This window comes from Pararge aegeria, chromosome 8, assembly GCF_905163445.1.
Source record: "Pararge aegeria chromosome 8, ilParAegt1.1, whole genome shotgun sequence".
Classification (NCBI taxonomy): domain Eukaryota; kingdom Metazoa; phylum Arthropoda; class Insecta; order Lepidoptera; family Nymphalidae; genus Pararge; species Pararge aegeria.
Genome location: NC_053187.1, coordinates 1,658,178 through 1,682,481, shown reverse-complemented (window position 1 = coordinate 1,682,481; position 24,304 = coordinate 1,658,178). Strand labels below are relative to the sequence as shown.

Genomic DNA, 24,304 nt, shown 5'->3' with positions numbered 1-24,304 from the left:
AATGATATTTAAAAGATCTATCTGATTTCTCTTTACGTGAATATGTAAAATTATCCTTTTGATGATGTCCTTCATAGGTAATCAAGTTTTTTGTTAATTTAAATATCTTTGGTTCGTTTATATATTATATTCTGTTTTATTGTCCCTTTTAATAATTGTTTTGTTATTGTTTTGTCGCGAGGATTCTAAGACGACGAAAATAAGAGGGCTGACTGAAAACCAGTGCTGCGCTTTTTAGTATGCAGCTATAAACTGAGCCAGCTCCTTTATCACACTTTTTGTATTCAACAAATTTTTGATACAAATGTAACATTTTACACAAATGTGTGATAACAAAGACGAAATTTTAAACTGATAAATAAATAATTTGAAATGACGCCTCTATCAATTCAACGAACAAAAAGTTTTGGTTTCATAGATATGCCTTGTTTAAGATAAGAATTGTAAAAGTATACTCACTTCAAATTTCCCTCCTGGAATGTATGCGCCCATCGGAGGGCAAATGGAAACTCCAGCGATACTTGTGGGATAATGTTTTCATCGTACAAATCCCTGAAGCCCTTGTAAGGTGACAGGACACCGTCACGTAGAAGATTCTCGTAACCTTGACATAAATATTGTAACTATAAATTTTGAGACAAAAGTGAATCAGCTCACAGAAGGGTATTTAGGTAAAATTTTGAAGCAGTTATCTGCGGTTTACCGTTCGCAGAATTTTATTATTATAGTTATATAAAGCATCCTAAAATAATGATTTTCCAATTTATTGGAAAAGCTCAAATTGGTTCAACTATAATCACTTACTTGAAAGTGATATATCGTGAGGGATATACTCGTTTCAGTAGGAAGGAACTTCTGTGCAGTGTTATAAACAGTTCTAGAACTAGTGTAAGCGTTTTATTAGGTAGACAAGCGGTTGCCTTTGACCTCATCCACGTTGGTACAACTTCTGATGATTGTATTGTTCATGTTATTTATTAATTCAAGATTATTTACTGTCATAATGTTATTTAAATATATAAAATAATATGATCAAGATCCTAGTATGACTAGAGAATTGTTATTTCCGGATGTTAATTATGAATGTAATTATTATAAATACTGTTTAGGGTGGATTTGTTATATTTATTTATACAACAATTATTCAACATTTAATAATTTTATTAATATTAAGCAAATTGTTTAACATGGATTGCGAGTTCGTTTCCGGTTAGCGCACTTTTGCTTAATATCACGTAATCAACAACAATTTAGGAGGGGACAAAGATGGACCATTCTACGAAAATTTAGGCATTTGAAGGCGCAACTTTTCAACGAAGTCGCAACTTGTGTTAAATAGTGTCGAGTGATAAATGAAAGTAAAAGTGTAAAAACGAATAAGGAAAATAATAAATAATAAGAAAGTGGTTTGAACTTTTTCTGTTGCCAGTAGTATGTTACCTATAACAATTTCATATTAGTACCTATAATCACTGCTCACATTTCCCCCACCTACATCATTGATACTCACGACCTTCTCAATACTTGGGTCCTCGACAGTTCCTTGCTTTGAATACACTGGTTTACGTAACTAAGGATGTTATAACAAAAATATGTACGAAGTGTCCTGAGATGTTTATCAAAGAAATGTTTACCCATCATCGCCGGCATCAGCTCGTAATAAAATATTTGCATGATAATAGCAATGACTATGTCCCTCGTCTGGAAGAATATCCTGTCATCATCCCAACAAGGATTCAATTTGCTTAACTCAGTTGCGACTCGGTTGTGCAACCTCCAGGTCCAGATTAGATATAAATTCACGCCCAAAACACTGTTTGCGCCTTGTTCCGCTTAAATAGAAGGAAATAATTAATATCTGAGTGAAACACGCTCTCCTCCCAGCTAAAGCTGTAACGGTATATTCAGTTTATTTTCTCATTATACGCGAAACCGAATCTTATGTTTAATTTAAAGTTAAGTTTTAATTTAGAATATAAATATTTAGTTTCTCAAAGTGCATTTTATTAGAAGTTTGATAAAAATCCCATCACCTCTATAATAGGTTTTTAACAACATTCCCCAACAAAACTGCCAAAATAAATATTATTCAAATATAGACCATTGAAATAGTAAAAAAAAACAAAGTGCATGGAATCCTATACTGTATCATGTTAAATAACAAGTTTTGTTAACATCGTTAAATGTTTAATTTACGTATTAAGATTTTAAACGAAACATATTAGTTAGTGGTTAGTTATAAGTTCTTACGTATGTCATGGCATCTCGTCTCTTTAGGCAGTTGGTTCAGGAAGCACAAATGTTTGGTTGTATTAACACTTGGTGGCCAAATCTTTCCCCCGGATACCTCAAACTTAAGCAGCCCCTTCTCAAAAAGCCTAGCCTTCGCGTTCAAAACTTGCATATTGTTTCCGTACACGTGAGATAAATCGAAAACTGACGTTGCTGTGGTAATCTGCAATAAGTGTGTTTTGTAAAGCTTAAAAATTTAAAAAACACCCGAAACAGTAAATTTATACACATATTTAGATACTTATGTATTGGCAGGTTAATACATAAGTATTATAAATTTTGTGGTGGCAGCCATCATGGATTTGAAATTTGTCACATTGTGTAGTATTCTGCCAGTCAAGCCAAGTTTGATACCAATGGGAGTTGTGGAAAAATATGTGGGTAATCCGCCATTTTTTCCCGGCGGCCATGTTATACCGATTATTTTCAAACATAGCTAGCTTATAGGACACCCGACTAATTCACCTTTCAAAGATTCACACACAAACCCAAACACGCATACACACTCCAACACACACACACACACACACACACGCACATACACTAACACACGCACACACACACACGCATACTAGGCCATTATCCTTGGGATCAATGAGTAAGTAGGGACAGTACCGGAATGATAGGTAGCTGGTGACATAAGTACTAATATATCGAGGGTGTCATACTCACCCTTTCAGGAGATGTATTGTTCCTCAAGCAGCCCCTGGACTGAAAGCTTTCGGGTCTGGTGAGGTTCATACAGCGTATGGACGAGAACCTGTGTACTGGATCATCGTCTGTTATCGTGATCGGAATGCATACATTGTCTGTTTTTCCTTTCTCTTGGCAACAGTAAGGTCTCCACTGTATGTAATTAACTAAAAATAGAACGTTAACTGTTAAGTAATGGGATTCATTATTATAATCCACGCTGTTAATTATTCATATATTATTTCAGTGTAGTGGTAAATTTTAATTATCTTCCTGCGACTATAACGCTAATCTGCTATTTGTAGTTTTATACTAATTTTATACTATCAACTAAGCATTTAACTTTTAGTTCGCTGATACCTATAGCACAAGGTTGCCTAAATTAGGCAGCAGAGACCGTCCATACTTTTTGTTTTGTGGATTACTAAATGTAATCATATTGCCGCAATACATTGCTGTAGTACTTGCATTTCAAAGAAAAAAACATTAATTAAAGTTTTCTGAAATAAATTAAACACAAGTCAACAAAAAAGCCAAAGTTAATTTTTATACGCAGCATTACCAAAAAGATCTTCGGCAATGTACCCTCTTCGCACGTTTAGCTCTGACAACGGAGCATCCTCAGAAGATGTTGACTTTACAATGAAATATTTTTAAGTCATTGGATAGAAGCAGGCGGGACAAAGTTGCTTTGTGGAATTCCATGATATATATAATGAAAATTAAGCTTCATTTTCAATACTGCGCGAATAACAGGAGAATTTGTATGGTGCAATTTAATTTTTTTTAATCAGATAATCAGATATTTCAGAGTACCGTATAGATATCCGCGTGCTGTTAGTAATAATCAGAGTAATCCGTTCGTGCCGCCACGCACCAGAACAGTCTTTGGCGGAAACTCAACTATCCCTCGGTCATGTAAATTAAACAATAAATTCAGTCAGTGAATCGACATTAACTCTAACTCGCATAGCACATTTCGTAAAGATATCATCAGTTACTTAATCAGTCAGTCATCCCGAGTTTGATAGGATACTTTATGTTACTTTATAATGTATATTTTAGTAACTTCTATTTCGTCTCTTTAGTTTTAGTAATTACTCTCTTTAGTATGTAGATTAGTTAAACATAGTTGTAATTTTAATTTTAATAACTTACTTTTATTATCATAATTTGGTTCTTTCCCTTTGTTTCTGTTTAGGCTTTTGTTGTTTTTCTTTTGTTTTCATAAGCGAAATTTGCATGTAGTGTTACCTTTGAATGGTTTTGCATAATCTGTGCAATGTATATATGATAGATAATATTATTTTTATTTATGTTAAATCGCTGGTAGACCCAATAAATAAGTAAATAAATCCTTATACAAAAGATCTGTTTGGTGTGAAGTATAAGGATTGAAGAAATTATAAATTACACCATAAAGATTCTCCTGCTTTACGCGGAGGATAGCAAATTAAGCTTTACTCTCATAATGTTACAGGCTATTGATGAATTTATTTCTCACCAGTGTCATGGACGGACATAACATCGGACACCATAAACACGAAGAAGTGGAGAAGAAGCTGTGTGATCTCTGTATCGGGAACACTCCCCTCCTGCAACAGCGACGTCCGAAGCTTCCGTGGCAGTGGTAGAGGATCCCCATTTTTGCTTCTGCGCGGCTCAAAATCTGAAAGCTCAAGTTTCTTTGAATACGTTAACTTAAAACTATACAGATGAATTATTTTTTAGTTTGTTGCAAGTAACTACGCCACCTTTACAATTCCATCGAGCCATCTTTACAATAAAAGAGGCCAAAACCTGATTGCTAATAAAATAAACATTTATGCAGCTACTTCTAATGTAGCTCCTTCGTGAAAACGTTCATAAAAACATCACTTGTTTTTATGTACTACATACCTATACTACCTACCTACTTATAAGTCGTAATAGTTTTAATATCCTATAATGTATTACTATGTTTTATACTACTTATATTATAAATGCAAATAGATATGGATGGATGTTTGTTACTCTTTCACGCAAAAACTACTAAACCAACTCGACTGAATTTTGGAATAGAGATAGATTAAACCCTGTATAAACATATAGGCTGCTTTTTATCCCGGAAAAATATACGGTTCTCGCAGGATTCATCAATAACCAAAAAAAACGCGTACAAAGCCGCGGGCAACAGCTGGTTTATTATATTTACGTTTTTGGCAATGTTGAGTATATATAATAAGATTCTTATTATATGTATTAAGTTACTTCTATGTAATATCCGTTTTTGCCAAAATAAACAAAACAAAAATAATATAAGAAAAAAGAGAGCCGATGCCGTCAACCAACTTTTGTTACCGTCAAACAACCAAGTTTGAGGGAATGTTTGTTATTTATCTCTGTAGTTATTATTCCTGAAAATCAATGAATGATAATAATAATATTTTATTTTATTATATATTTTATAATGTTACAATAAAACTTAAATATATAATAAATAGTAAAATTAACAAACTACACCAGTCACGCTTCGCTATGGCTTTCCGATATTAGCTTTATTCATTATTATATGTTTAGCTTTATTCACTATTTAGTTTCAGGGCTTGTAACGTAAAGCTAGACGAAAGTAATACCTATGGACTAAATATGTTTTACGTATTTATTTACTGTTGTTACATGGAACCTTGCAATTTTAAAGTAATGATATAAAAGTCTAAATTCTCAAATTGATTTAATTCAATTAGGTGTAAAATCTATTGTATTAATATTTATTAGTTATATAATATTTTTATAAATATAGTTTTTGTATATTTTTATCAATAATATATAAATATTTGTGTAACGTACAATATCTCTATATACAACGTGTAAATGAAATCCGAAATAATACTTTACAGTCTTCAGAGGTACATTATGTACTTTCTCCGAAACTATTCATAGTTTTTGAATGAACCACTGTCATACTGAATGAAATCAGATATTTGGGCTATATCTGATTTCATCATCACATCCAAAATTAAAATCAAGTTACTCTTGTAGTAGGTAATATGCGCGTGTCGGTCTTTTAACTTCAATAGGGTTGTGATAAACACTTAGAATGTTTTGTGAATTAATTAATTAAATATGCTTATTTTGATTTAATATTTTTATAGGGTGATTCCTTACGAAATATACTTGTGCACCCTTCAACAGTATTTTGTAATTCGGTAACACGTTGTATATCATATAATTTATGATATCATAAGTTTTGTATTTGTGACACCCACACTCGTTTTTTTTTCACGTCCGATGGTTTGTTGGTCGTAAATGCTTTAGCATTGAGTCTGCCTTTTGTAAACCAACGGTTTGTGCAATAAAGAAAATTATCTTAAGCAATTAGACCATTTGCAGCTTACGCAAGTGTCATACTCGTGAGGAAAGTAATAAATATAGTCACCTTTATCATATTCGGGCGGCAGTAGTCGGAGCATGGGAGTATGTGGCGCACCCCTATTGGGATACTTCAGGTTGTTGCAGGAGCCATCCACTCTCCTGCCTTCCAACGGGTTGCATGGCAAGACTTCATTTACGCACCAACTGTATCATATTAATATAATCAATGATTATCCAACTTCCAAAAATTCGTGGAATTCTCTTTCGGAGGGGCGAAGTTCGATTAGAGAAACATCGTGAGGAAACTCGCATGCTTAGGAGCTCTCTATAATGCTGGCAACGGCGTGTGAAGTCTACCAATCTGCAATATGCCAGCGAGATACACTACTTAGGGACTAAACTCTCTCATTCCAAGATTCTGAGAGCAGAAACCGCAGCAGGGGCAGGAGATTTTCCCTCCACAGGAAAATGATAAAATATTTAGTAATTCATGATAAATAAAATCAAAATTTCAAATTAAACTACCAATTTTTTTTTTATTGTACTATTAACGGACCAAGCAGATTGCTCACCTGATAGTTGTAATGGGATGGAAAAAAATATCCTGTAAACAGAGCAACTATTCACAGGGCATTCAAGGTGTACGTCCTGCAAAATGCTGCCCTGTTTCCATCAATTTTAGGCGTAGGTGTTAAGCCTCAGACCGCCTTCATCATTGCAATAATTCTGCACAGCCTTCAGACCGGAACACAGCATTGCAACGAAGCTGCTTAGCGGCAGAAATAAGCAAGCTCGTCCGGCAACGAGCTCTCTCACAAAAAGCTCTATTACTATTATTTATTATATACTAAATATATATATATATATATATTATATATAAACTATACTATACTAAATATATATAAATATTATATGTGTAATTTTAATTATTTGTATATTTCATATAAATTGAGGATGTTATATGTTATATATTGATATAAGTATTTATGTTATATATTTACATTTTATGTATGTTGTATATGATTTTTAGTAGTTTAAAATAATTATGGTTAATTTCATGTATGTTTATATCTTATTTGAATTATATGTTATATTATAGTAATATATTTTTTTCTTTATATATTTGTATAATTTTTTTATCTTATTGATTGCACAACCTACCTCTTTTCTATGTTTTATCCTTTCACGCCTTTGGTTGCCTGGAAGAAATCGCTATGTAGCGATAAGGCCACCAAATTGTACTCTTTTGCTCTGTATTTATATCTCTGTAACTACTTATTTTCTTTGGTATACAATAAAAGTGTATTCATTCATTCATTCATTCATATTTGGAAGGCACAGTGCATATGTGGAAATTCTAGCTAATACTATAATAAAATACAGTTCAATGCTATTGTAATAAAAAAATACTGCGTCGCGCTATGCGGTTTCGTTGAATGAGTGAACGGTCTACAGAAATATGTGCAGAGGCGTTGACTCGTACGAAACGATCTTACTTAAATAAGACGTTGAAAGGCACAGTTTATTTTTCATTGGTTATACTAAATACGAAGAAATATATTTTTGATTATAATTATACATATTTATATATATTATAATTCCGCTGCAATTTAGCCCTTGACTGAGGTCTCCCTGGGGACAAGTGATGATGCAGTCTCCTTTGCTAGCGAGCTAACCTGTTAAGGGGTATGGCAGTTATATTAAACCCTAAAAATACACCTAATTGGTTTCTACGGGACATCGTACTGGAATGCTACATCGCTTTGTCGGTAGGGTGGTAACTCGCAACGACAGAAGCCTCCAGACCAGATGAGAGAAAGTTCAGAAATTATTAAATCCAAAATCGTCCTTGCCGGGAACCGAAACCGAGACATGCAACATGCCATAACGCATGTAGGTAAACATTATCTCAACGCAACATGTATCCGCAATATAGTACTCGTATGTATTGTGATGTCAGTGTGCGTGTGTGGATTAGGCTAATAGGTACAATTAAATACAGTTCAATGCTACTGTAATCAAATAAATTAATGTCTTCGTTCCAAATACCAATTATTTACGAGATATTTTCGACGCCTTTTTGTATTTAAATACCTCGCTTATTAAAATCGATATGTTATACGTACGTTTGAACAATGAACAAAGTAAATTGAGTACTCATTATAATTTTGTTTCATTGTTGTTTCTTCTTTAATATTTTTCAAATATTTTTTAGTGTTAATATTCTTACAATCGAATTATTTCATTGTTGTTCAACATTCTTTAACATTTTTCAAATATTTATAGAGTAAGTAAATACTCATTATACTCTAAATGTTTCGTTGTATTTTAATATTCATAAATATTTTTAAATGTTTCATTTGTGTTACTCATTATAAATGAAGTGTTTCGTTGTTGCTTGATATTCTAAAAAATTCAAATAAAAAAAAAATGTGTTAATATGCATGTATGCACAGAATATTTTATGCCGAAATTACAATACACTACAATATTTTGTGACATTTTGCTGGTACTTATCCTGCATCTCAAAAAAGAGATTAACCGAATTTTTTTTCCGTCTTACCGTTTCCAGTTTTCGAAATAAAAGAGTAAGATACGTAGATCTCTTTTTGTAGATGCAGGACCAGTTTGCCATTAGTAAAATGTGTTAGTAAAATGTCAAAAGTCACCATTATAATATTTAGATTATTTAGAAAGCCATGTTACGCCTGGTTAGTGGTTACCATGATAGGTGGTCTGGATTTTTTAATACTAATTTCTCTAATCGTAACGTGAATAAAATATTAGAAACATTCAATAGGTAAAATTGGTTTGGCAGGTTTATATTATCATTTAATAAATAACTTTTATAACTTTTTTTACGGTTATCTTGATTAAATTTTATTTACTAAAACTACACTAAGCTAATTCTAGACTTTTTGTGACTTTTGAATTAAGAATTCCAATATTTCTTATAAATACACAGACGTATTATTACATACGTACGTATAACCGGTTTAGTATTATAATTTGTATTTAAAATATTTAATTTTTGCCTGGCCTGTTTCACAATCGAATAATATACTTTTACGGATGCTAAAATTCGAGATCTTAACAGATTTCTCATACTTATATTTCTCTCGATTGATAGACTAAGCAGGTGGCCCCACTTGATGAGAAGTGGAACACTATCGCACAGAGCAAGGAAAACGTCATAATTTAAAATGAAATTGTGAGATGGTGATAACAAAAAAAAAAACACCCGGCTAAGTTTGTTGTGGGCTTCTTCTAAGACCAGGACGCGGAACCCTCGTAGCTTTAGTTTTAAGTTTACGAATGTGGTTATCGCCATCATCTCACTACCGTGTAATTCTTATGTACGCATCAAAAGTGCCACCTATGAGCCTACTTGAATAAAGATATTTTGACTTTGACTTTGACGTCCTGCAAAGTGCCGCTCTGTGACCATCATCCGAGGCGTTGAGACCATAACACATCAATGCCCAATGCTGCTTAACGGCAAAACTAGGCATATAGGATAGAAGAACTTCTCCTTAAAGGTCTGTCCCAAAAAGCTCATCATCATCGTCACATCAACCCACTACCGGCCCACTACAGAGCACGAGTATCCTCCCACAAAAAGAAATGGTTATGGCCGTAGTCTACCACGCTGGCCCAGTGCGGATTGGTGGTTTCCAAACTTTGAGAATATTTATTTATTTATTGGGTCTACCAGCGATTTTACATACATTATAATAATATTACTCATCATATAAACGTTACACAGAGTATGCAAAACCTTATAAAGGTACATGCTAATTTCGCTTATGAACTAACAATCTTCAAAAAGAATCAATAAAAACGAATAAAAAGAACAACAACAAAAGTCGAAACAGTTACAAACGGAAAAAAACTAAATTATTATTATAAAAGACTATTATGATTAAAATTAAAATTAGAACTATGTTTAACTACTCTACATACTAAAGAGACTAAATAAATAAAAAATAAACAATGATTAAGATACTATTAAACTCGGGATGACAGATTGGTTAAGTTACTGATGGTAACTTTACGAAAAGTGCTATGCGAGTTAAAGTATTATGAAGATCTCTCAGGCATGCAGGTTTCCTTTACCGTTGAAGCAAGAGATATTTTAATTACCTAAAAACGCACATAACTTAGAAAAGTTAGAGGTGCGTGCTGGGTTTCGAACTCGGCCCCCGGAAAATTAAACCGAGCTCCTACCCAACGCTATCACCGCTTCTGAACAAAAACCTCTAGGTACTACTACTTAAATAAATAGTTTAGGACCCTGTTCACTTCATCAAAGGTTACACTTGTAGAAAATGCCACAAGGCATGTTTTATATTATTGCAATGTTTATTGTATACTCGTATTTTTGTATATTTATTTAATTCCTCCTTTAGGCGCTTAAAAATTGTCAGACTTGTACAAAATACTTAAAAATATAAAACTTATTCAACAATTATACACAATCATATTAAAATGAATGATGAAATCATAATTAACTATCTAACAAAATAATTAATTAACTAACAAAATAATTAAAAATTAAAAGGTAACCTATCTTCAACAATATAAAATAGACACAAACAGTTGCTAAATTTATTATGAAATAGTTCATAATTAATTAAGAACTTAATTAAAATTGAATAACTATATTACTTTAAACTTTTTACCTTGAATTAAAAATATTTTAATAAATCAAATATCGTCTTTTGTACTCTTTAATTTTGAAATAAATTTTCTCTATTAAAATGCATTTTAATTTATTCTTAAATTGTTTATACAATAAATCTATAACATGTTTTGGAATCTGGTTACAGAACAGAGCTTCCTATGAAATATAATTTAAATGATTTGGATAGCCTAAATCTCTGAACAAGCTAAGCTGTGAAAGCTTAGTGGATGAAAAGCTGCGGTGTAACCGAGTTCAATTCCCGGTTTTAATTTAAGCAATTAAATTATCCATTGCTTTTACCTTGTTGGAAAATATCGTGGGGAAACCTGCATGCCTGAGAGTTCTTCCAATCTGTCTTGGCCAACGGGCTAGCCCACCTTTCTTATTCTAAGATGCTCTGCAGTGGGCTGGCAATGGGTTAATAATGGGTTAATAATCATCATCATTCATCATCAGACACCAACGGCAGGTATCTAAGCGCTAAGAGACAGATAGAATAGTACCCAGGCCATTGTGGTTCTTGCTTAAACATGTTCATTACATGACCATAATCTTTACTTATAATAAAACTGTAACTGGAAGATTTCTGTGCATTTAATATATTTTAAAAATTTTGACCGCTTTGCTTTATAATAGATACTGAGTCCAAAACAGATTTTTATTTAATTTTTGTCTGTCTGTCTGTCTGTCCGGGCATCACGTAAAAACTACTGAACGGATTGAAATTAAATTTGGTATAGTGGTAGCTGATAGCCCGGGTCAACATATAGGATACTTTTTATCCCGATAAACAATAAGTTTCCTCCGGGAAATGGGATGTAATTTTTTGTCAATTTTACTTCATATCTCTATTAAATTTGCACGGATTTTAACCATTCTTTTTTTATTTGACAGTGTGTACTACTAATACTAAGCATGTAATGTCTAATTTTAATGAAGGTCTGATGAATATTGTCGGAGATCAAGGACATAATTCTTCACACATAACAGCATGTCGCAAGACATATGGGACAACGATCGAATGCATGCATACCATCCTACTAATATTATAAATGCGAAAGTTTGTGAGGATGGATGCATGGATGGCTGGATGTATGTATGGATATTTGTTACGCTTTAACGCCACAACGAATGAACCGATTTGGCTGAAATCTGGCAGAGATACCTACAATATAGTCTGGAATAGCTCATAGGCTTCTTTTTATCCCGGAAAAGCAAACAGCTTCTACAGAATAGCATCACTATTTTTTCCGTATTTGTCTTTCAAAATCGGCGCAACGGAGTTATAGATAGACCTGGTTTTTTGGATAGGCATAGTTGAAATATTATAAAGCTTTTAAATTTTGTTTGGTGGAACGCGCTAATCTCAGAAAATGCTGTTCTTTTTTTTTTTTCGATTGTTAGTAACAATTATGGCTATATAACATCACGCTACTATCATTAATGAGAAATGTTGCAAAAACTGCAAAAAATATCCTTTTTAAGAGATTCTGATCCGTGCGATGCGTGAACGGTAAACGTTACGCCAAATGACGGAAGTACGTAGTAAGTATATCGGAATTGTCGGAATTGTTGTTTCTTTAAAGTTCTATAAAACAGTCCGCGACAACATACGACTATTTTCTGAAGTAGTTCGCGGACGAATTCGCGCGGGTCCGCTAGTCAGTAATAAAAATTGAAGTGTAATTTGATGTCCTCCACGCAGGGACGAGTGTTGTGCTCTTGCATACGCTGTGGGTGCAGTCCCGGGTTCCATCCCCAGCAGGGTACATTTTGAAATCGTGGTGGTGACTAGTTACCATTCTGCCCAAAAAGACTACCCCAAAGCAATTGAGTTTTCCGGCAGAGATGAAACCGATTAGGGTATACCGATATGGGTAGGGTTTCGTTTAACTTCTAGACCCCTTAAAAGTTAGCCTGCTGCTGCTTTAAATTAGACTACTTTATTACGTGAGTAGGTGAGTTAGCAGTCGAAGTGATCCAAGGAGGTCGTAAAACCTGTGCAGTGCACTCTGCATAGCTGTTCCATTTTTATTAAATAATAAAACAACAATAATAATACATTTGTTTATTAAGTTCAAAGACCAAAAGTGTCATAAGAGCTATTTTTGACATTGAATTACTTTTTGACTTTGCAAACGTACGCACTAGTTTCCCGGTTCTTATCAAGGATTGTAAGGTAGAAGCTCTGAGTTTCAAAATTATTGCGGTATTATTCATAATTTTCAAAGTACCATTTACAATTACTAAGATTTTTACCACGAAAATATAATAATAATCGATGAAGCCCGCAACAACGGATTACAGCAGCGTGGTGGGTAATGTGGGTTTTTTGTTTTGAAGACCGTCGTGGCGCAGGGGTGAGTGTTGTGGTTTTAAGTGGAAGGTCTCGGGTTCCATCCACGGCAGGGGCAATTTAGGAATTTAAGATATCTGCATTTCCTCTGGTCTGAGCTGGGAGGCTTTGGTCGTGCCTAAATACCATCCTACCGACATAGACATAACGCTAAGAGATTTAGCATTCGGGTATGATGTCGCGTAGAAACCGATTAAGGGTATGAGTTTGGTATAACTGACATACCCCTAACAGCTTAGCCCGTTACCATCTTAAACTGCATCATCACTTACCAGTTGGTGAGAACACAGTCAAGGGTTAACTTGTTGTGGAAAAGTAAAAAAGGGATAACTTACAAAGTACTGTTCCTTTTAATGTGCCCTTTAACCTCCTCGTTGGTTACAGTGTTCCCCGTAAAGGAGTCGTAGAACACTGACTGCGCTGCGCACGCGCAGATAAATAAGCCGAAATATACAACAAGCATTGTAACACTACTTCATTAATATTATACCGTTTTTCACGAGTAACGCACAAGAACTGCGGTAAGGATTGTTTAATTGAACCATTTTAAGCAAAATATAGCGGACGTCCGTATATCCAGTGAGTTGTTATTACCACTGCATAGTATATACACTGCATTCTAAAGTCAATATTTGTTACTTGTCTTATTTAATCAACAACCTTTTTGTTAATTTTGAATGTGAAGTTTTTAAAAAAAATCCTCTCTCTTTTTCATTCTTAAATATAATATTTTAATTTTAACTAATTTGTTTATTTTTCTGTTTTTAAAAATATTTTACATTGACAAGTTAAAAAAATGAAATTTTAGTGTTTATCCTAAATTATATATACCCATTTTTTTTTTATATTTTCTCCTAATATAATATCTCTGTTCATGTTTACTACATAGTGAGTATTTTGCAGTCTGAAGTGATTAATAGGTTTGAGGATTTTTTAAACTAAATTAGTGACGCTACAAAACAGCAAAATGGTAGACAAAGTTCACCTTTTCTTAGGCATGGCGTTAGATATATGAGGTTTCATTACATTTGAGTTTATTTTACCACTGTCACTTTGTGCGTCACAAAATTCTGATTAGTAAAATATTATCATCCGTTCGAGGCCACATAGTTACCGTACAAAGGTCATTTACTAAACTATCCCTGCCCGTGGCACTAAAGGTTTTTAAAATTATTTTTTCGCTGTTTTATTAAAACCTTCAAATATTTAGCAGACTGTTGTGCAGCTGCGTGGTAACCCGATTTGTTTAGAAGGACAGGGAAAGATTGGTATTCGCACACCTTACTAGGTGTGCGAATTCTACATATTACTATGTGTCCCAAAATTAATTTAGGAGTTTTCTATTTTTTTTGGGCTTCAACCTCAAAACTTGGTGTTTAGAGAGTGTATATTGATCAGTCAAGTCAGATCAAATCAGTCACGTCAACAATTAGTTAAATTGTATGCATTGATATTGACCCCTCAGCAGAACTATTTTGATACTAAATTTCTAAAATATAAATTGATACTTAATCTCAGTTGATACTAAATTTAGCTAGCCACTGTGGAAAGTTGCCATCAGATAACGCTCAAACTATTATTAGACATTACTTAATTGAATCTGCCAACCGAGTTGACATGACCTTAGGACTTAGACTTTATAACCTAGGTTTCAGAATGCCAAATTTAATTTAACAGGTTATTTGGAAGCAACTTTACACAGTGGCAAGCTTAATTTTGTTCCAACTGTCATCTTTCAGATTTAAACTTCCTTCTGGCCCGGTGCGGTCTTTAGAGGTGTTAACATCTCTCTGCCCATACTAGTAAACCGGCTACCGAAACTGCTCAGTAGCGACAAATATTACCGACGGAAAGTAGGCAAGTATAATATTAATTTTATATCTGTATGAATATATGTTTGTAGTTGTTTTTCACCATCGAACCGCGAGGCACCGTAAGGATCTGCATCCCTACGTGGTCGATATACCTCGGACGCGTACGAAGCGCTTCGCATCTTCATTTCTGATCCGCCCGCTAGGATCTCGAATGCCCTTCCAGCTTCCATTTTCCCCAGTACCTACAATATGAATACATTCAAATGAAGAGTGAATAGAACGTAAAACTTACGTAACGAACGTAAACTTATTACATTTTATATTCTATTCAAAATTCTTTAATATAACTTTCACATTTTATCAATATTTTTTTTTGTTAAATAGACTAATTGAGTGTAGAAAATTGAAGGTGAGATCAGCAAATTGTCAATATTGTCATTGAAAATTATAGAATATCGCAATCGTCAGAAAATTTAGTAATAATTTACAAAAGTAATAAAGTAATTTTATTACAAAAGAAATAAATATTGCGGGGTAATTAAATATTTGACTAAATAATGCAACTACGACTAGGTTGCTTAACTTATTTAAATATTTTAATTTTAATTATGTTTTTAGTGAAACTACTAGAATCACAACAACCTCAGCATCATGTTTAGATAATATTTTTCTCAACTGTGGTATCTTAGGTAAGGCGATAATAAACAACTTAAGATCAGATCATTGTGGCCAAATTCAGGATTATCTGCAGAACTTGGCACCCGTTTAGATCTCAATTCTTTTGTCGGTGAAACTGACAACAACCTATAGTGTTCATAAAGAACTTCGCTTTAATTAATTTTTAATAAATACCCCTTAAAAAAATATATTTTTTAAGGGGTATTTATTATTAAATTTAATTGTGCTTAAATTAAGAGAATATAGATGGTAAAAAATGTTATAAAAATATAAAGGACGTTATAAATAGTTACTAAAATAAAGGGTAATGTTGCGAAAGATTTTTAGGATTTAATTTAGTTTTATTTAAATAACAAGTTTATTTTTGTTAATAAATATTTCAACCACTAGTTTAAGAAACGTTTTCTAATATTTTAATTTTAGTTGGTAATTATTATTTCTTATAACTTAAAGTCTGATTTTCTATTGTGGTTTAATAGCAAAAATTGTGGTTTAATTGAATTAAAAAAAAATGATTTAATAAAAAAAAAGACATTATAATCTCTACGATAAACGAATAATTCAACCTGTAAGTGAAAGTAGAGCTCTGTCACAATAATAGGTAAGCTATTATAAGTCTACTGTGTCCTCGAGATTAGTAAACCTGAATTATATTATCTCTTACTAAATTTTACCCTCGACTTCACATGAAAAATGTTATGTGTATGTACTGTTCTCGATAGTTAAGGATTAAATTCAGTGCAACCGTGCGTAAGAACGAGAGAGTGAGTTAATCTTCTATATATATAAAAGAGAAAGTGTGTGTAGTATAGGCTCCGAAACGGCTGGACCGATTTCAATGAAACTTTCAGGGAATCTCCGGATTGACCTGGCGAGTAATCCTGTAATGTTTGGTGACGATCGGATCCCTCTTATTTTTGAACTGTCAAATACAGCTTTTATGTACTATGATGATATTCTATTGTTGGGTGTACATGGATGTAGATAATAATCTTCACCCGCTCTAGGAAGAGAATGAATACGAAGAGAAAGAAATTATTTTATATATTATGAGACTTAAATTAAAAATTTAATGATGTAAGTTTATTGTTTAAATAAAATAAAGCAAAATCTAGCCCGGCGAAGCGGGCTGGGTACGCTAGTCCTTAATAACTATGTTCCTCGTACCAACACCGGACAAAAATCTTCACTTCTCATTGGAATATAGAAATGCTGCTTAGCAGCAGAAACCAACAGGAAAGTAGGACTTCCCCTGACGAGCTTTGTTATTAAAAGCTATGCTACTAATGAAAGAAAGGTGTTATTGAGAAAGCTTGTAAAGTTCAGTTTATCGAATATATTTTTTTTAAGCATATTTTAGAGCGAGCGGGAGTTACCTTGGCCAACGAATTAGTTTGGCCATCCAAAGGGGCAATGCTGCCAGCATCTTAGGAGCTGTGCCTCGCTGCGGTGGTTTCGAGGACGTCTCAGATTAAATAGTTTATTTTAGGTTATATTTATAAAACAATTATTTTAAAGAATAAATAAATAGCATATTTTTAAATATATTATGCTTGTTAAAATTAAGGCAAATCTTTTCATAAAGTGGCCGCTAGGTATAATCCGACGTCATTGTTCGCGTAATTATTTTTATGTTATTGGCGCTGGGTAAAGTTTTGTGAGACCCCAAATAGTGTTGTTAACATTTTTGTAAGCAATGTATATTTAAAAATTAAATATTTTGAGATCTGCTCGTGTTCAGTTTTTATTGCAAAACGCAATGACAGGACTCACAGACTGACAGGCGGTCATAATGCGGTAATAATGCACTCATAACAAAGTAATTACAAAGTAAACGGTTTCGATGACCTCCTGGCGCAACGGTGAACGCTGTAGGTTTAAGTAGGAGCCCCCCAGATTCGATTTCCGGCAATTTCGAATTTCTGAATTTTCTCTAGGCTGGTGTGGTGAGAGGCTGCGGCCGTGGCTATTTACCACGGCACCGAAAAAAAACATGCCGACAAGAGATTTAGCGTTCCGGTACTATATCGCGTAAAAAAGGATTAGTGGTTCTGAGATGATCTCCCACAAGATAGAAAAATGAATGTTAAAATGTAAAACGTAAATTTTTGATGTTGGAAAAGAGCAACTGCTGAGTTTCTTGCCGGCTTCTCGGTAGAATCTGCCTTCCGAACAGGTGGTAGAGTCACTACAAACAGACTTGACGTTTCAAAAGTGCTTATATTAGGCCTACTTGAAATAAATGAATTTTGAATTTTTTGAATTTTGAAGTTTTGAGAAGTGCACTTCAGACACCCACAAAAGCACTGCCTACCCTTAATTTGATATATAACTCGTATAGAAGGAGAATTCTTGCCGTTTCATACAATTTTCCTGGTGTATGCATACCCTGGTAAGATACATAATAATGATGCATAATCTTACTTGTTGTTATTAAACACATCATCATCATCACATCGAGGTAAAGGACCAGCCAACTACAGGGCACGGGTCTCCTCCCACAATGAGAAGGGCTTGGACCGTAGTCCTACACGCTGGCCCAGTGCAGATTGGCGGACGGAAACCCCGAATAGTGACATTCAATACATTTACTTCACATGACAAAGTTACGCCAATAATCACCACGATTGGCGTGCAGGTTCGTGATCGCAGTGCTGGTCCGTTCGCACCGGTAACGTTACCGTAAATCAAATGACTGGTAACGGGCATCACGTTACCAGTCAGTTGATTTAAGACCAGCTGGACAAAGAAAGGTTATACCGCCATTGGTCGGTCGTCAAAGCCTCGTTGGTAAGTCGACAGCACCACGGGCAGGTGAGGTTGACGGTTGGGGGAACTGCCTAGTACTAGTCTCCTCGTTACACCCCGACATCAAACGAGTCGCTGGGAGCCGTTGGATACAAGCGGTCCAGGACCGTGGATTTCGGAACCCCCTACAAAAGACCTATCCAGCAGTGGACTTCCATCGGTTCCAGATTACACACAAAATACCTTGCATATAAAACAAAACAGTTATTTAACACTTTAATCCTCTATGGCGGAAATGGCAGTAAAAATTGCGCATTTAATGTATAAAACAGATACAAGAATTATGAGTTTCAAAGATAAATAGTCGTGTTTAAGTCATTGAACTTTAAAGTTTACTGGCTCGTGAACTATACAAATACTTCAGTGAAAACATTTTTATTATATAAATAGATAGATTCAATGATAATTGTTACTCCCGATTTCGTCCGCGTGGAATTTTTTATGTATATGCAAATGTTTTAAAAACCTCCCTGGCGCAACGGTGAGTGCTGTGAATTTAAGTTTGAATTCCCGGGTTCGATTCCCGGCAGGGGCAAATTGTGAATTTATAATTTCTGAATTTTCTCTTGTTTGGCGGGAGGCTTTGGCCGTGGCTAGTTACCACACTACCGACAAAGACGTGCTGATAAGCGATTTAGTGTTCCAGTGCGATATCGCGTAGAAACCGATTAGGGGTATGACTACCATACTCCCTAGCAGGTTAGCCCGCTACCATCTCAGATTGCATCATCACTGACCACAAGGTGAGATAGCAGTCAAGGGCTAACTTGTAGTGAAAAAAAATGTTATTCTCTGGCCCCCGAACTACCAGTAAGAAAATCAGGTCAATCTCTTGCTTTGTGAAGTGTTTTTCGGGGTTAAAAGTAACCCATGCGCTATTCTAGATTCTATTCTCTATGCTGAATTTCATCCTGATCCGTTCAGCCGTTCTGTTGTGTTTGAGAAACAAACATCACAAAGACATGTCAAACTTTAGCCTTACCAGTAAATTCTCTATCCCTTCCTGCCAAATTTAAAGAAAGAGGTATACTTACAGTTGCCTCGCAATATATTTATAATAATATAATCTTTACTAAACAAAATATAATTAAATATAAACAAAAAGTTGGAACAAGAAACGGATATGAATTAGTGATATCTGCATATCACCTGAGAAAAATACAGAAATCCTTTGTGGGGATGGGTGGTTATATGCTTTTATAACATGATACCGAAGGTAATATTAGATCTAGCTTAACCTAAGTTTAAACAATATAATAAACACATTTAACCGATCGTGGTTGCTACACGATTGATGAATTCCTTAACGACAAGGCTGCTTGTAGCAGGCCACTCCGCTCCCACAAAACAGAAAAATTCTAAAGATTGTTAAACTATAAAATGATGTTGGAAAAAAGCAATCTGCTGAGCCGGTGGTAGAGTCACTACAAACAGACTGACTTGACGTTTCCAATGTGCTTATAAACTAGGCCTACTTGAAATAAATGAATTTGAATTTGGAATTATATATCAAATTTGAATTCATTTACTTCAAATAGGCAAATCTAGTATACCGAATATGTAGCGACTACCATAGTTTCGGAAGGCAGATTCTGCCGACAATAAGTCGGCAACTGGCCCTCTTATATCGAGGTGTCGCTAGCTAGTGTGTTTTATTGGGTGTTTCTTATCCAACAATATATTTGACGGCCGAGTGGCGCAGTGGGCAGCGACCCTGCTTTCTGAGTCCAAGGTCGTGGGTTCGATTCCCACAACTGGAAAATGTTTGTGTGATAAACATGAATGTTATTTAGTGTCTGGGTATTTATCTGTATATTATAAGTATTTATGTGTATTATATTCATAAAAAAAAATATTCATCAGCTAACTGTGTACCCATAACATAAGCTGCGCTTACTTTGGGGCTAGATGGCGATGTGTGTATTGTCGTAGTTTATTTATTTATTTAACCATGCAAAAAAAAAAAGTAAAAAAGATATATCTTTAATCCATACTCCTATTATACTAATCATCATTATCTCTTATTACCAGCACTATGCGTCTCATTTTAGAATGAGAAACCGATAGCCTATAGTCCACCACGGTGGTCAACTGCGGATTTGTTGACTTCACGCGCCTTCGAGAATATTATGGAGGGCTGTAGGCATGCAGGTATCCTCACGATTTTTTCCTTAGCCGTTAAAGCAAGTGATATTTTAGGCAAGATTTTATCTTAGTTTCTGGTTCACCCGTTTTAAATTAATTTATTAGTTATGCATCAATGTATTTAAGACTGTATTTAAGATAACTTATAATTAATTGGTATATGTAATGTTTTCACCATTATGGATTTTTCATTTTAAGAGTATTTTTTTAACTTGTATAAACAGATCGTCATCTAAGCCCCAAAGTAAAAATGGCTTGTTATATGGATAGCTGAATTCATCAGTTTTTATACATAAAATACACATAAATAATTACAATGTCCAGACAAACACCCAGACTCTGAAAAACATACATGTTGATCACACAAACAGCTGTGGGAAAGCTGTGGGAATCGAACCCACGGCCTCAGAAAGCAGGGTCGCTGCCAACTCGCCAACCGTCTGTCCCTTGATAATAATTTCAATCGGATCTAAAATCTTCAGACCGCAGCGTTAGGTATGACCTTGAGAAGTGTTTTGTCCCGAGTTCTGCATCAAAAACGTTATCTCAAATGCTTAAAGTTCTCTATAAGTATTCATTACATTCAAGTTAAATAACAAATGCCGATTATCAGATAGGATATCACATTAGACGCGCGTTGCATGTAAAGCAAAACAATTGCGTCAATACATGTGGCATGGAATTCCGAGAGTCTCATCGTTTCTTAGGATCTATAGACTAGCCATCGGTCATGTTATAGGAATCATTATTCTGCACCTGTGAAGACGTGATCACTTTGACAGAGAAAAACTGTTTTTGCTTTATATATAATTATATACTTATTATTAAAATACTTATTTTGGCGCGTTATGGAAAAATTATGAGAGTAAAGTTTTGCGCGCGCACACCGTCACAAAAAACCGACACCCTGAAGTTAGCTGTAAGGTTTAACAGTGTACACTTCAAAGTCTGTGAACTCATTTCGGTGATTTAATTGATTAATTTGTACAAAAATCTCAGATTTTAATATCGACTGAAACTTTGTTGTCCGATAATTAGTTTATTAGTATTCCAAATTTATTTATGTTTATTATGTCCATTTCTCTGATTACGTAGCAATATTTAGATAAACTTTTTTTAACTAGATAATGCGTTATTATCAAATTTTCAATGTATCAAATATCTTTTTTCTATTGTTAGTCTCGTTTTTTCTACAAACTTAGAAGTCAATATGTAGTTTATAGTAGAATTGTATGCAATTTCCTTTAAACGAATTATAAATTTTATGTAACGTAGTATATTGCACTGTAAGTTTAGTCTTATTGTAGTCACATTTTTTCTTAAATTTAGAAATGTTTTTATGAACATACTTTAAATTTTCAAATATGTAATGACTATACACTGTCATTATTATAAAATCTTTAAATTTATCCGTATTTATTAAGCAAGTGATATTTTAATTACTTAAAATGCACATAACTTAGAAAAGTAAGAGGTGCGTCCTGGGATACGAACTCGGCCCCCCGACAGTTAAGACGAAGTCTTACACACTGGGCTATCACCGCAAAAAGTAACATTACTGATGCATTCATAAAATGACAGCGCGAATATAATAAATCTTCAATATAAAGATATTGGATTCTATTGATTATTAACATGGAGTATTAAACACTCGTATTTGGTTTATAATTTTCTTTCAAAGTCACTTCATCTCTGACAGCCAATATTTTTTCCAACTCAAACATGGTTGACTCTAGCCCACAAATATCCACTTAAAGCACGACACAGCCTAAAGTCTAGATTTCGCTTAGCAGTAGGAATCATAGAAAAACCAGAGTAATAAAACAACAAAATAATAATAAAGTATCTCCATTTTTATTTTCAGAACAAAACGCATCCCCCAGCGCGTGTCAATATCATTAGAAACAGATGCGGGGTCTGCGCGTGAATAATAATTGATGGGGGAGCAATTGACGAGTTGCCGGATTTTGACAGTTCGCCGGATTTTGACAGTCCCGCCCGGCGCAACGCGTCGCGACTCCGCCAAATGAGAAGTGATGTGGTATTTCGGAAATGAACCGTGAATATTTGGCTGGTGAAATTAGAGTGGTGTCGAATGAATGTGGTTCAAGTTGGTAAAGGAAATGAGAGCCTTTGTTGCCTGCTTTGATTTCGTCATACTGGGCCAGCATGGTGGGCTATGTCCTAAATCCTTTTCATTGTCGGAGGAGACCCGTGCTTTGTGGTGGGACAGTAATGGGTTCGTATTGCTAATGATGATGTTGTTTAAAATTTTTACTTTATGTAAAAAAAAAACTTTGTGCAATGCTTATTAATTACAGTACAAGAAATTTTCACCTAAATTAATTCAAAATGTTTATTTTAATGAAACTAAAACATGTGGTATTATATATTACAGACAATTCAAAAAGAAAATCGATAATAAAATAAGTTTACGAGATTTTTCCTTAATGGGCATACCAGCAGGACTAAATTATATTACGTTTAAAATATGGCTTCGCATTCAAGTTAAACACGTTTATATACAATTGTCTTTTACATCAGCGTATATCAAATACATAACTGTGCTAATTTTATGTCAAAATGAAAAATTCTAAGAGTTACGGTTTAAAACTAGGACTCCTGAATGTAAGATCGCTGAATACCGGACGAGATGAGTTATTAGCTAGTATAGATCGATATAAACCCGATATTTTAGCGTTAAATGAGACATGGCTTAAACAATATGAACAAAACTACGCACTCGTCGTGCCTGGTTATGTGCTCAAGCATAAAGCTAGAGCAGGAGATGCAAGGGGAGGAGGAGTTGGTTTCTATGTAAGGAAAGAACTAAGAGCGCGAATTAAACTCTCACCCGACTCTCCCCTGGAACAGCTATGGCTTGAATTAATTATACCAGGTAGAGGACGTCTTGCAATCGGAACGGCATATAGTCAGTATCCGTAATTACGGCCATTGACGCGCTTAATGAATCTTTATGTGTTTTTAGCCAATGCAATCACACTTTTTTAATGACAGATTTTAATGTTGACATGCTACAGCCTGAAAAGCCATCTTGCCGTGAAGTTACGGAGTTCCTAAATTATAGAAACTTAGCACAAATCGTACAGGAGCCAACCCGTGTAAATGAAAAAAATAGCTCTCTATTAGACTTAGTAATTACAGATTCACCGGAAATATGTAATTGTATACATGTATATCACAATCCTGATTTAAGCGATCATGCTATGATAATTACTAATTTAAATGTAAAGAAAACTAAAAGGGCACCTAAATTTATATGGAAGCGGTTTTTAGATGGAATAAATGATGACAATTTTTCAAAAGATTTGCAAAATATGAAAAGATTTAAATTTACGGAAAATACCAATGTAAACGAACGTGTAAAGTGTTTAAATGAAGCAATACTACTAATTTTTAATAAACATGCACCACTAAAAGGTATGAAGATTTGTGAAATGGCTATGCCATGGATTACAG

General features: G+C 34.2%; 1 protein-coding gene across 1 annotated transcript in view; it reads right to left on the bottom strand.

The window, feature by feature from the left end:
* Positions 1–13,842, bottom strand: part of LOC120625964 (peroxidase-like) — a 54,285-nt gene extending 40,443 nt beyond the window's left edge. Inside the window, exons 1-7 of the mRNA XM_039893243.1 lie at positions 13,715–13,842; positions 6,404–6,543; positions 4,490–4,654; positions 2,965–3,152; positions 2,251–2,455; positions 1,635–1,832; positions 460–604 (exon numbers count right to left, since the gene is read on the bottom strand). Coding sequence (XP_039749177.1) covers positions 460–604; positions 1,635–1,832; positions 2,251–2,455; positions 2,965–3,152; positions 4,490–4,654; positions 6,404–6,543; positions 13,715–13,842 — 1,169 coding nt within the window. The remainder of the gene's footprint in view (positions 1–459; positions 605–1,634; positions 1,833–2,250; positions 2,456–2,964; positions 3,153–4,489; positions 4,655–6,403; positions 6,544–13,714) is intronic.
* Positions 13,843–24,304: the final 10,462 nt, after the last annotated feature.